At 42.6% G+C, this 13,073-nt stretch overlaps 1 protein-coding gene across 6 annotated transcripts in view; it reads left to right on the forward strand.

Annotated features, from left to right (window-relative positions):
- The window catches only part of LOC129194715 (nuclear factor 1 B-type-like), a 71,062-nt gene that overhangs the window by 43,023 nt on the left and 14,966 nt on the right, over nt 1–13,073 (forward strand). For 3 of the 6 annotated variants that reach the window (XM_054800018.1, XM_054800016.1, XM_054800020.1), the window contains exons 5-9: nt 1,992–2,112; nt 4,606–4,727; nt 9,321–9,455; nt 9,537–9,721; nt 12,087–12,225. In XM_054800018.1, coding sequence (XP_054655993.1) covers nt 1,992–2,112; nt 4,606–4,727; nt 9,321–9,455; nt 9,537–9,721; nt 12,087–12,225 — 702 coding nt within the window. The remainder of the gene's footprint in view (nt 1–1,991; nt 2,113–4,605; nt 4,728–9,320; nt 9,456–9,536; nt 9,722–12,086; nt 12,226–13,073) is intronic. The other 3 variants (XM_054800019.1, XM_054800017.1, XM_054800021.1) reach the window with 1 other exon arrangement.

Genomic DNA, 13,073 nt, shown 5'->3' on the forward strand with positions numbered 1-13,073 from the left:
CCGACGTGCATACAGTTGGAACCAGGACACTCATGTTTTGTACACACATTTTTCCCTTTAAAATGTTACGTTTGTGTTGCAAAAGTGTGGGTTTTTTTTGTTGTTGCTAAAGAGTTTGGCTCGATCCATGGCTCTTCTTACGCTCCTAAATTGTCATTTATTTATGCCACACTGCAAAAAGTGGAAGATAAATATCTTAAATCAAGCTCCAAAATGAATATTTTTCACCAAAAAAAATATTTTTTCTTAGCTGGCACTTTTGTCTTTCATTTGTAGCTTGTAGTTTTTTTTTTTTTTTTTTTTAATGGAGCGTATTCTAAGCATAAAATTAGACATGTTAGAAGAAAAAATATGTTAAAATGTTAACTGTCACAAGATATCACTTGAATACTAATAACTATTTGCTTTGACAATAACACAAAGCACACCGTTTTTTCTAAATACACTACAGGCAAACGTTAGGACACACACCATACAACCCCGTGGTCCCAACGCCATTTATAATGCAAGAAATTACACCAAGTAACCCTGACAAGGCACACCTGTGAAGTGAAAACCATTTCAGGGGACTACCTCATGAAGCTCACTGAGCGAATGCCAGAGGTTTGAAGAGCTATCAAAGACAGTCTAAGACATAAAATATATGTCTCAAATATAAGACATATCTAGATTTATTTCACACTTTTTCGTTAAGTACATAATTCCGCATGTTTTCATTCATAGTTCTGAGAATCGGTAAACTTGATGCGGACGCCTCTGTCTTCAGCCATTTTGCTTATCCAACATAACATTAATTCTGGAAATATATTATTTAAAGCAAGCTGTTGGATTTCCACTTTTTGGCAGAATAAGAAGCCTAGACAGTGATTATGTGTGCAAAACACAGTTTGTCGATGTAAAATATAGTTTTTTTTCTTTTCATTTACGTGTGCAACAACAGTGCACACTACGCTGAGCTGTAAAATAGTCCAGGCAGGTCCAGGAGTAACATAGAACAGTAAGTCAGTGGTACTGGTGGTCGCCGTGGTAACAAAAAAAACATTTTCCTCATTAAAGGAATGAGGTGAAATATCCACATATTGTAAAGTCCATGTTTTGACTGGCAGCAGGAGCAGCGAGCAGCTAAGAAATGAAGTATACAAAAACAACAATGGTCTTTGCATGGAGCGTCCTCAGGCTGGATGCATTCCTCCATAGATGGCTCGGTTTAGCGAATAGCTGAGTGGGTCGTGGGCCCCTGCCAGCACTGCAGTGGAGCTGCCAGGGCGGCGGCTGGTGGCGGGATCACGCCAGTGGTGAACCTCAGACCACAACAGACGGCGCCACACACTCCATCCTCTCATCGGCTCCAAACCGACTGCTTGAGCTGGAGGCCACACAACAAAGAGAGGGGTCCTTTTGTTCACTGAAATGTTATCACTCACCTTTACGGTAGAGGTGGAAAAACAAACTAAGAAATAATATTTACTTCAGCAAATAATAATATTCAATAATATTTAAGGGTGCTGTCCCTCTTCAGCTCCAAACTGCACTTTTTTCAACCAAACTATATAAGAACACCAATGTTTCACCCCCGAATAAGAGGATTGGCATTCATGGCTTTCACTCAACGCTCTCTGCTATTCATGTAAATGCAATGTCGGAACAGGAAATGGGCGGAATAGACAGTTTTTGAGGGTTAGCGCCCCCAATGCAGTATTCAACCAAAGCGGACAGCATCTTTAGGACTGTATAGCATAGTGCAGAAAAGCTTCAGGTGCCTGCAGTCATAAGTGTGGGAAGCAGTGACTTTTTAATCAGAGGGCTCAGCAGAATCACTATAGTGGTCAAAGAGGAGCTTTTAATTTGATGCTCAGGGCCTCTAAAGCGTCAATAATGACCACTCATGCAATTATGCAATTAATTGTGTGTTTCCCGTTGCAAGGAAGGACAATCTGCTGCTTGCTGGGCTTTCTATCTGACCAACTCCACTTCTTTTTCTCTCTCTGCAGTGCCCATTACGCACGGTGCAGCGGTGAACTTCTCCATGGCGGACATGCCCGGACAACCCTACTATCACGACCTGAACTCCAGTGTGGGGATGCACCGCTCCCTGTCCTCCCCACCTGGAAGGTTGGCACTTTTGTTGTGTTGCAGCAGCAGCATTGCTCAGTGGATCCAAACACTTCAAAGAAAAAATACTAGCGTTGTTCATTTTATTGTATTATTTTTATTTTATTATGATGCCGCCCTATACTTCAAACACTATTTCCTGGAACAAGAATGAGGGCATAAAAACACACTTGACACATCACAATGCTTTGATGTTGTCCCTTATATTGCTCAATGTCACTGGGGGGCATATTGGCTGTGTAATATGTACAGTGGTGTGAAAAAGTGTTTGATTTCTTCTTTTTGCATGTTTGTCACACTTAAATGTTTCAGATCATCAAACAAATTTCAATATTAGTCAATGACAACACAACTGAACACAAAATGCAGTTTTTAAATGACACTATTTATTATTAAGTGAGAAAAAAATCCAAACCTACATGGCCCTGTGTGAAAAAGTGATTGCCCCCTAAATCTAATAACTGGTTGGGCCACCCTTAGCAGCAACAACTGTAGTCAAGCATTTTTAATAACTTGTAATGAGTCTCTTACAGCACTGTGGAGGAATGTTGGCCCTCTCATCTTTGCAGAATTGTTGTCATTCAGCCACATTGGAGGGTTTTCCAGCATGAAGCACCTTTTTAAGGTCATACTACAGCATCTCAATAGGATTCAGGTCAGGACTTTGACTAGGCCACTCCAAAGTCTTCATTTTGTTTTTTTCAGCCATTCAGAGGTGGACTTGCTGGTGTGTTTTGGATCATTGTCCTGCTGCAGAACCCAAGTTGGTTTCAACTTGAGGTCACTAACATATGACCAGACATTCTCCTACAGGATTATTTGGTCGACAGCAGAATTCAAAGTTCCATTTATTACAGCAAGTCTTCCAGGCCCTGAAGCAGCAAAACAGCCCCAGACCATCACACTACCACCACCATATTTTACTATTGGTATGATGTTCTTTTTCTGAAATGCAGCGTTATTTTTACACCAGATGTAATGGGACACACACCTTCCAGAAAGTTCAACTTTTGTCTTGTCAGACCACAGTATTTTCCCAAAGGTCTTCAAGAGGTTTTCTGACAAAATTGAGACAAGCCTTACAGTAATGTTCTTTTTATTCAGCAGTGGTTTTGATCTTGGAACTCTGCCATGCAGGTCATTTTTACCCAGTGTCTTTCTTATGGAGTCATGAACACTGACCTTAACTGAGGCAAGTGGCCTGATGTTTTTTGGATGTTGTTGTGGGGTCTTTTGTGACCTCATGGATGAGTCGTCGCTGCGCTCTTGGGGTCATTTTGGTTGGGCGGCCACTCCTGGGAAGGTTCACCACTGATCCATGTTTTCACCATTTGTGGATAATGGCTCTCACTGTGGTTCGCTGGAGTCCCAAAGATTTAGAAATTTCTTGATAACCTTTTCTAGACTGATAGAGCTCAATTAATCTAAGTTATGTTATGTTTTAACGGGGGTGGGCAATCACCTTTTCACAGAGGTAGGTTTCATAAAATGAAAAAGTGTAATTTAAAAACTGCATTTTGTGTTCAGTTGTGATGTCATTGATGACCTAAAACATTTAAGTGTGACAAACATGCAAAAAAAAAAAAAAAAGGACGAGGGTAACACTTCTTCGCACCACTGGACGTTGTGACACGTTTTTGTCCACGATTTGTGTCTTTTTTGGCATTTTAGTTCGACAGTATCCTCTGAATTTACATTCAGTTTCTGAGGGAGCTGCAACTTCGGCAAGCTAAAATGTATTGCAATCACAAATATTGGATGAAATAGTAGGAGAGAACAGTGATGTCATGACCAATCAGGGGGATATTTTGCAAACTAACACGTAAATTGTGATGCATTTTTGGTATTTTAGTTTAATGATAGCATCCTCTTCGGACAGAAATGCAACAAATGTTGATAAAGCATTGACGTCATGGCTCTGTTGTCATCCCCTATGCTGCTCACAGCCACTAAGAGGCATATTGCAACCTAACGTGTAAAGTGTGATGCATTTTTGGCAGCCTCCTTTTTGTGGCTCCCTTTGGCTTTGACAAAAGAAAAAAACAAAACAAAAAGAATAACGGTTATTCATTGAATTTTTCTTTATATATTATTTTATTTTTTTTAATATTTTGTTGCTTGAAACTTGAAAAAACTTTCTAATTTGTCAGTTAAAAGTTGTGTCACATTCACGTCTATAGACCTCAACCTGCAGGCGGCTTCTTGAGTGTGCACCCCTGCGGTAAGATGACTATGAATACAAAAAAAAAAGAGTCAAAAAGGCATGCATAGTTTAGTGTATGATTTACTTCAAAGTCGGCTTACACATGCAAACTGCTATTCTGTTATTGTAACAGGTAAAATAAAGAATAAAAAGTTTAGAAGTTGTGTTATGTTTTACGGCGGCAGACTATTTTTCGTTAGTGGAAGAGGGGACAGCACGGCTCTTTTGACAGTGAAGGTTGTGTTCTCAAATGTGTTGCTGAACTGCACCTTTGTGTCCAAATCCCACAGCAAAAGACCCAAAACAGTTAATATGGAGGAGAATATGGACACCAGCCCTACTGGACCCGACTTCTACTCATCACCCAGCTCGCCAGCCAGCAGTCGGGCAAACTGGCACGACCGAGACGGAGGTAATTTTTAATGCTTTTTTTTCAGGGCTGGGTGCACTGCCTTTGTGGACTTGCATAGCCGGAGGAGCTCTAGCGTGCACAGCTGGGTAGTTTTGTGCAGATGTGGATGAATTCTAGGCAGAGGTTTTCATGTGGAAATAGATTTGATGAGCGTGAACACTTTGTTTTTTTCTTAAAATGCGGCCAATTGCGTTGTAAATTACCGTGTTTCAAAGCCCCCACACTTTTTATTAAATGTCGTCTGAGTTATCCCCGCCGCGTAAACCTGTTCAACCCTCTCAAAATACATACCGTGACAGAGATAGCTGCAGGACTTCATCATGTGATCGCCTCTCAACCCATTTGAACTTGCGCTCTGAAGCACACGTCTGAAACACTCTCACACACCTGTTGCCCGCGTTACAGGAAACGTCAGATTCCTCCGGGCAGACTATCTTCTGCTGGAACAAACTGTTCCAGCTGTAATTCATCACACACTGTTTTTTGTAAGAAGGAATTTTCTAGCTAACTTAAAGCAATTCAAAATGCAAAAGGGAGGAAATGGAAGTGAGACAGAGAATATTTTCAGTAAGCAATTTATTGCAAATAACCATTAAAGTGAAATAGGCTCTTCATCAACTGATCAAAAGACTATAGCTAAAAAAAAAACAAAAAACAAACCCTTTAAAGTAGAAACCAAATGTTCAAAAAAGGAATCAGTAATGAGTAGCTTCGCCATTCTTGTTAATCACCTCAATAATTGTTTGTTCATGCTTGATGCCAGCGTTTCCAGGAGGCTCGTGGGAATGTTGCTCCAGGTGGTGAAGATGGCTTCACGGAGAGCATCCACTGATGCCCTCAATGGAACTGATGTCCATTTTTGTAAACTTCCCTTGCCATCCATCCCCAAATGTTCTCAATTGGATTTACATCAGGGGAACACGCAGGATGGTCCAAAAGAGTGAGGTTACTCCTCTGGAAAGAAGTTCCTTGACAGGCAGGCATTGTGAAGTGCTGCGTTGTCCTGTTGAAAAAGCCAGTCATTACCAACGCACACACCTTCAGTCATGAGTGATGCCCTCTGCAGCATCTCCACATAGCCAGCTGCCGTTTGACCTTCGTACACTGTTTGTACAAAGTTTCAAAAGTACACACTGTATGTATGCTCAGTACCAGCAAAAGTTTGGAGACACTTTTACATCCTATTGAATGAGAAAGTGGCCATAAACTTTTGACTTCTTGTCTCTATCCCGTCCTCCGTACACAAGTAGAGACAGCCCACAAGTGGCACTCCACCACAAGCCCAGCGTGGCTGTGTGAAATTTCAGACGGTCCCTTGGCACCAGGCCTGAGCGCACCGCTCCAGACACTTTGTGCAAAGACGACCATCATTCTGTCAGGAACAAATGAGAAGCTAGGAGAGTTGCCGTCGTGGTCGCCGCTGACAAGAAGCTCACAAATGACTCCTCTACTTTAACTCTGGGAAAGAAAAAAAGATATGGAGGCCAAATGAGGGGCTGCATTTGTGTGTTTGCTTTCTGGTAATTAATTGTGCTTTTCCAGAGGGGATCCGCTCACCTCTCTGAAGGATTTAATTAGGTGAAGAGAGGAAAAGATTGAAGCTCCGTGGAAACACGACACCTTTATCCTCTCACAACCTCGGAGTGGGAATTCCTCCGGCAGACACACACACAAATTCCAGCAACCGAAAAGAGCAAGTCCTATGACGGGGCCAGATTCTTTTGCAGGGAAAGGGAGTGCCCATTTTATTGCATTGTCCTAACAGCGGGTTATTTGCTGGGATGTTGTAAAAGTCATCCAGTCCTTGAATTAAAAAAAAAAGAAGCACTTGAGGAATGTTCCTGGAAGACATAAGCCGTCTTTTCTTGCATCAATGTTGTTATCCCTTAAGAAGTGTAAAATTGAAATGCGCGCATTTGTGACGGCAGCTCACGAGAGTGTGGAGCTTTTGCTTGTGCTTCAACTTTCTTAACAAATGTCATGTCTCCTGAAAACCTCGGGGATTATTCACGGGGGATTATGGAAGCTTGTCAGGCGGCGTGTAAAGGGCGAGGCCAGCAGATGTTACCCTGGGATATTCCATTCATGATCCTCGCAAGGGATCTGATTGGACTTGATGTGATTCACTACGTTTACATGCACTAAAAGAAAAGGTTAACACACATAAACTATGGCTACGTTCACACTGCTGAGTATGATGCCCAAATCAAATATTTTGTTAAAATACAATCTTTTACGTGGTCGTTCACATTCCAAAAAAAAAAAAAGTGACTTGTCAATGTGAAAGCAAAGCGTCCGGGATGTGATGCGCATGCTCAAAAGCACCACATCACACGCTTTGCCGTGTGTTTTTACAGGAGTCAACATCGCCTCAATTTGTGCGTTTGTGGCAACTTCAAGGAGTCAGTATTTTCTTAACCACTTGATGAAGTTTAAGAAAAAAAGAGGACAAGACTATTGGCTACGGCAGATCATGGAAAACTTGCTGCGACATCTGTTCCGAGCGTGTGGGCGGATGTCGGAGCCAGGAACGGTGGGAGATTGAGCCGTGACATGGTGACATTTTTTAAAAATAATTTTCGGATGACAAGAATAACTTTTCCCTTTATCAAGTCCTGCACGGCAAAACACACGTTTTGATGACTCTGATAACCGATAGCATTTATTGCATGACATGGCGCCTGACAACATCCCCCGTTGGTATAAACAGATCAAACTGCTGCTGCTTTTAACAACAAAACTTTGTTTTTGTATCATTTTGTTAGTGATAAGTAGACAACAACAATAAAGTCGGTAGATACAGTGAGTGAGAATAGCATCCAAGAGGCACAATCGCATTCTTAATTGAATTTTATTTAGTGAAGTAAGAATGGATAGCCTCTATAATGTAATGTAATGTAATCCATTCATCCATTTTCTATACCGCTTATCCTCAGTAGGGTCGCAGGGGTATGCTGGAGCCTATCCCAGCTGACTTCAGGTGACAGGCGGGGGTACACCCTGGACTGGTTGCCAGCCAATGGCAGGGCACATATAGACAAACAACCATTCACGCTCACATTCATACCTATGGACAATTTAGAGTCGCCAATTAACCTAACGTGCATGTTTTTGGAATGTGGGAGGAAACCGGAGTACCCGGAGAAAACCCACGCACGCACGGGGAGAACATGCAAACTCCACACACAAATGCCCAACGGAGATTCGAATCCAGGTCTTCCCGGTCTCCTAATTGTGTGGCCAACATGCTAACCACTAGACCACCATGTGGCCCTAATGTAATCTAATGAATTATAAATTATAAATCATTCACCGTGTAGTTGGACGTTTTGTTTATCACTATTCAGTCCGAGCAATCCCAAAGTATTTACCCCACTACTTTACTTTTGCAGCATTTACTAACTCACTTCCCTAACTTCAGTATTAAGGAAGTAACAGTAACTTTTGTCTCAAGATGTTCTGCTGTCCCTCCCTAGTATTTTACCGTTGACTTGCGACAAAAGCTGTGATTGACTCCATCCCTGCCAAAAATCACTGCCTTTTTTGTCTCATGTAAGAATATGTACATAATACAAATTTCGCATTATTTTCTATCCACAGTGCATCGTTTCATGAAACCAAATGGGGCAACAAACAATATTGTTGTTGTCGTCTCCACACACCAACATGCATCACAGTCTCGGTTGTAACACACCACATGGTCCTTTGAAGTTGCAAACGCCACAGGACATGCTCAAATCATTTTAAATTTTGCATAAGCAGTGATAAATAGATAGGTAATAATCCTACATAGCTTTTATTCCAGTCTGGGATGCTTCTGTTTGAACGGGTTGAATTTGAGCATCATTTTTTTTTGTCCACTCGAGATTGTCTGCATGTAAATTTGATACCAATTTGAACTTTTGAAGGGGAACAACCATTTTAACAACCAGTAACCAACTATGAAAATTAGAGATGCACGATCATTTTTTTTGTAAGCCGATACTGATATCGATAACCAATACCATAACTTTTTATGTATGTTATTATTAAAGTTTGGATTTAACTGTAGTTTGTTCACACCTGCAGGTAAGAACGACTCAAAAAAAGTTGGATTTGACAAACTGTACCTGTAGATATTCCCTTAACGAGAGATAGATAAACACATTATTGTCATTGCACACAATATACAACGAAAATTGGTTTGGTGGCTTCAGTCTACTTGCATTACTAAATATCATGACATCACTACAATGAACGACATCACTAGAAAGTGCATCGACATGTCCTCAGACATGACAAAAGCGAGACTCTTATTTCCCGGGAATGTCAAATGACCACATGACACATTTTTTTTATGACCTGCACATGTGTGCAATCTACAAAATCAACTTTTCAACCTGCCCCTCCTAATCCGTGCAGAGCCTGTTCTCAAGCACATCGGCAGACAAGAGGGACGCGTTTCAATCAATTCTTGGCAGGAAAAAGCTCACTTTTAATCTTTCCAAACATGTTCTGGAATCAGAATATTTGTTCTGTCTTGTATCCCATTATGAAAATTCAATCAGGGACCTTAATTGGCTGAACGTGTGTGTGTGTTATTTTTTTATCCAGCAGACATGTCCTCTCCTACCATGAAGAAGCCAGAGAAGCCGCTGTTCAGCCCCACCTCCCCGCAGGACTCCTCACCCCGACTCAGCACTTTTCCCCAGCCTCATCACCCGGGCCTGACAGGCGTAGGACACAGTGGTGAGTTCCCAATGACCTCCACAAGCCCACCAAATAAACAAACCTTGCCACATGTCTCTTGATTCCTCTTGATTGTTGCAGTTATATCAACAAGGAGCCCCCCGCCACACTCGCCGTTGCAGTTCTCGGCTTCAGCCATCCTGCCCCCGGCGCCCTCGTCCTACTTCTCACACACCACCATCCGCTACCCGCCTCACCTCAACCCGGCCGACCCCCTCAAGAGCTACGTGCCGTCGTACGACCCGTCCAGCCCGCAGAGCAGCCAGGTGGGTCTCCTTTTTATTTATACTGTATTATTTCATCCCCAGCTTGTTGATTAAAGCTGTATTTCCCACAGTCCAAAGCCAAAATGAGGCATTTGAAGGGCAGGAAGTGACCTCTCGTCCACCGTGTTCTGTCCTGGGAATTAGTAATAATATTAATAGTTAGCAATGATTGAACGGTCCCATATTATTGGATTATTCAACAATTTTAAGTATCAGGTGACCCATAATAGTGTTTTTGGAAATGTGTTGTCCAAAATCTAACCTTGTTGCTGGAATTTCAAAGTGCTTTTAGTAAAGCCCACGGGGAACACACCATTTTCCGTGTCTGTTTCAAGATTCAAGAGAGTTTTATTGTTATGTGCATGGTAAAACAGCAGTAATACCATGCAATGAAAATCTTATTCTGTTCATTCTCCCAAGAAAAGAAAGAAAACACAAGAAAGAATAAGAACATAAACATAAACATATATACTAATAAATTAAGCAGCAACAAAAAGAAGAGACATTCATACAAATAGTTTGTCCGCGCCTCCGCCAGTGCGCATCTCGAAAAAGCCCTATTGTGCACTGTTCCCACTTTTGACATATCCACTGTAACTCTACACTTGTCCAACCAAGTATATCACATATGACAACGTAACATTAAGGAGTGGGACAGGAGGACACAAACGTTAGCAACACTAGCATAGCTACAGTATGTGAGCTACCGTGCTAACATTACACTCACATTTTAACAGCAACATCATGCTAGGTTAGCCTATTTGCTGAAGAAAAGCATTGTTATCAACGATACAGCTCCCATGTCTGTTACTGACTGACGGATAGTTGGCGGAGCTCCAGGCTGCAATTTAAGATGTGTAGCGAAGCCTGCTTTTTTTTTTTTATACAGGGAGGGCTCATGTAGCGAGGGGCGTCTCAGAGGTATCATGTCCATGAGGAAGGAGGTTTTTCCTTCATGAATGTGCCACAATTTCAAAAGTAAGCCTTTGAGCGCCTCTTCTCTCAAAAGCAGGGCAAAGAAGTGAGGAAAACGATAGATATTTCTTGCATTTGGTTCTCATAAACATATATATTACAGTTAGAACGTCGTTAAAAAGTCACTTTTGGATAATACGGGACCTTTGCGGCAACATTGGCTATTGACAGAAATTGTTCCTCATTTCTGCTTTAATGCCTTGATAAAAACGTCAAGCCTAAAGCACTGCGCTTTGGCCAGAGAAGGCGTAGGCGTCCATAGATAAGAGCGCCGCTGTGCGATACTTGTTTGCGTTTTATATTCTGGCGGCTCTCCTTGTAATCAATTCCAGAAAACCATCCATCCATCTTCTATGCTGTTTATCCTCACTAGGGTCGCAGGGGTATGCCGGGGCCTATCCCAGCTACCTTTGGCTGGAGGCGGGGTACAACCTGGACTGGTCGCCAGCTAATCGCAGGGCACATATAGTATAGACAAACAACCATTCACACTCACATTCATTGAGAGTTGCCAATTAACCAAACATGCATGTTTTTGGAATGTGGGAGGAGGCCTGGAGAAAACCCACACATGCACGGGGAGAACATGCAAACTCCACACAGAGATGCCGAATGGAGATTCAAACCCAGATCTCCTGACTGTGTGGCCAGCATGCTAACCAGTAGGCCACCGTGCAGCCTAGAAAAACCATGGGGAATGATAAAGGCTGTAAATATTTGCCGTTGCCGGGGCCCGGCCCTTGCAAAATGAGCTGGCCCTCTGCTGAGGTGCTAGGGAGAAGAGGGGCGAGTGGGGATAGGAGGGAGGGGGGGCAACAAATAACACAGCTCTTATAATCCCATGGACAAGTGCCAGAATGTTTTTATGCTTGCTTTAACGCAGATTATATTACACTCTAATTAAACATTCTATTCACATCCGAAGGAACCCCGTGGACACAATTCTCTTCCAAAAAGAGCCTGTTTGAGTTTTGAACTTAGGGCGGCCCCGCTATGAACGCCCCCAGACAGTCTCCAGCCGTCTCAAAGAGTCGCCCCCTTTTCTTTCTTTCCTCTGCATGTATATAGTCTCCCTGTCCGGGCTCTCTTCACGCCATTGTGAGCGCTCGCCTGGCGGCCTCGGCCCGCCTTTTCAACGCCCCGGATCCCAGTGAACTCCATTTATGAGCACCATTAAAATCATTGTGTAAAATCATGTAGGAAATCCATACTCATTGACTGATCCGCTATTGTCCGCACAGTAATAATAGTGACGACTCAGCTGCTAAAAGTGCTTTTCTTTAAGTGACCTCTGAGGGCTGCTTAAGGGGAGCTAATCGTAGCCATTGAGATATGGATAGACTCCATTTTTCTTTAGCACAATATAATCATCATTATTATTCATGTGCAGCCCAACAGCAGCGGTCAGGTAGTTGGAAAAGTCCCGGGCCACTTCACGCCAGTGCTGGCTCCCTCCCCGCACCACGGCACCGTGCGACCCGTCTCACTCTCCATGCCCGACACCAAGCCCATCACCACGTCTACGGAAGGTAAGCTTTTTCTGTATTTGTCACATGACTGTGTGTATTGGTTTGTGTAAGACAGGGGTGTCCAAAGGGCGGCGCGGGGGCAATTTGCGGCCCTCATCTTGTTTTTTATTGGCCAGTGGCAGATTGTAGAAATAAAATAAACCAAAAAAAACCCAGCAGAAATGGGAAAAATAGAGCAAAAAGGCTAATTTGAAAATTTGACGCTAATAAATGATACTGATAACTAATAAAAGCTTTGTCTTTAAATCATTTTTTTTTTAGCCTTTTTCAAAAATTAAAAAATGAATATAAAATAGTTTGGACACCCCTGGTGTAAGCGAGCGCTTCCCCTCCTGAACCACTGCATACAAAAGGGGGAAACATTTGTCATAACAGCACAGTGGGGGTGCTGCGTGACTAGCGCACCACATGGTAGCCTCAATGTTAAGTTGGATTGACTTGAAATTTCTCACACAGCTCAATGCGCTCTATAACACAACCCACTGTTCCTTTAGGGTGCTTGGCCATGAAATGTGGCACGCACTGTGAAGGGACTGAAAGGTACATGTGTTTAAGTGTTGAGCAAGACTAGTTGAACAACATGGCCACAATCAAGCTAAGCATCTTAGCAACTATTGTCCACAAGCCACCGACCATTTGTTTAAAATCCTGGAGGATATCTGTATCCCATGTACGCTAGCATGTCTTCAAAAGGAGAATTTTTTCAACTGAAGCTTCTCATATATCTTCGATTTATCGGGAATGTCAACAGTTACACGGCTGCCGAGGCACGCACCTTGTGACGCTGTTGCTAGCGAATAGCACAGACAAGAACGCGAGGTGCATTTACGGGCATCGGGTCATTGCAT

This window comes from Dunckerocampus dactyliophorus, chromosome 15 (genome assembly GCF_027744805.1).
Source record: "Dunckerocampus dactyliophorus isolate RoL2022-P2 chromosome 15, RoL_Ddac_1.1, whole genome shotgun sequence".
NCBI classification, from domain to species: domain Eukaryota; kingdom Metazoa; phylum Chordata; class Actinopteri; order Syngnathiformes; family Syngnathidae; genus Dunckerocampus; species Dunckerocampus dactyliophorus.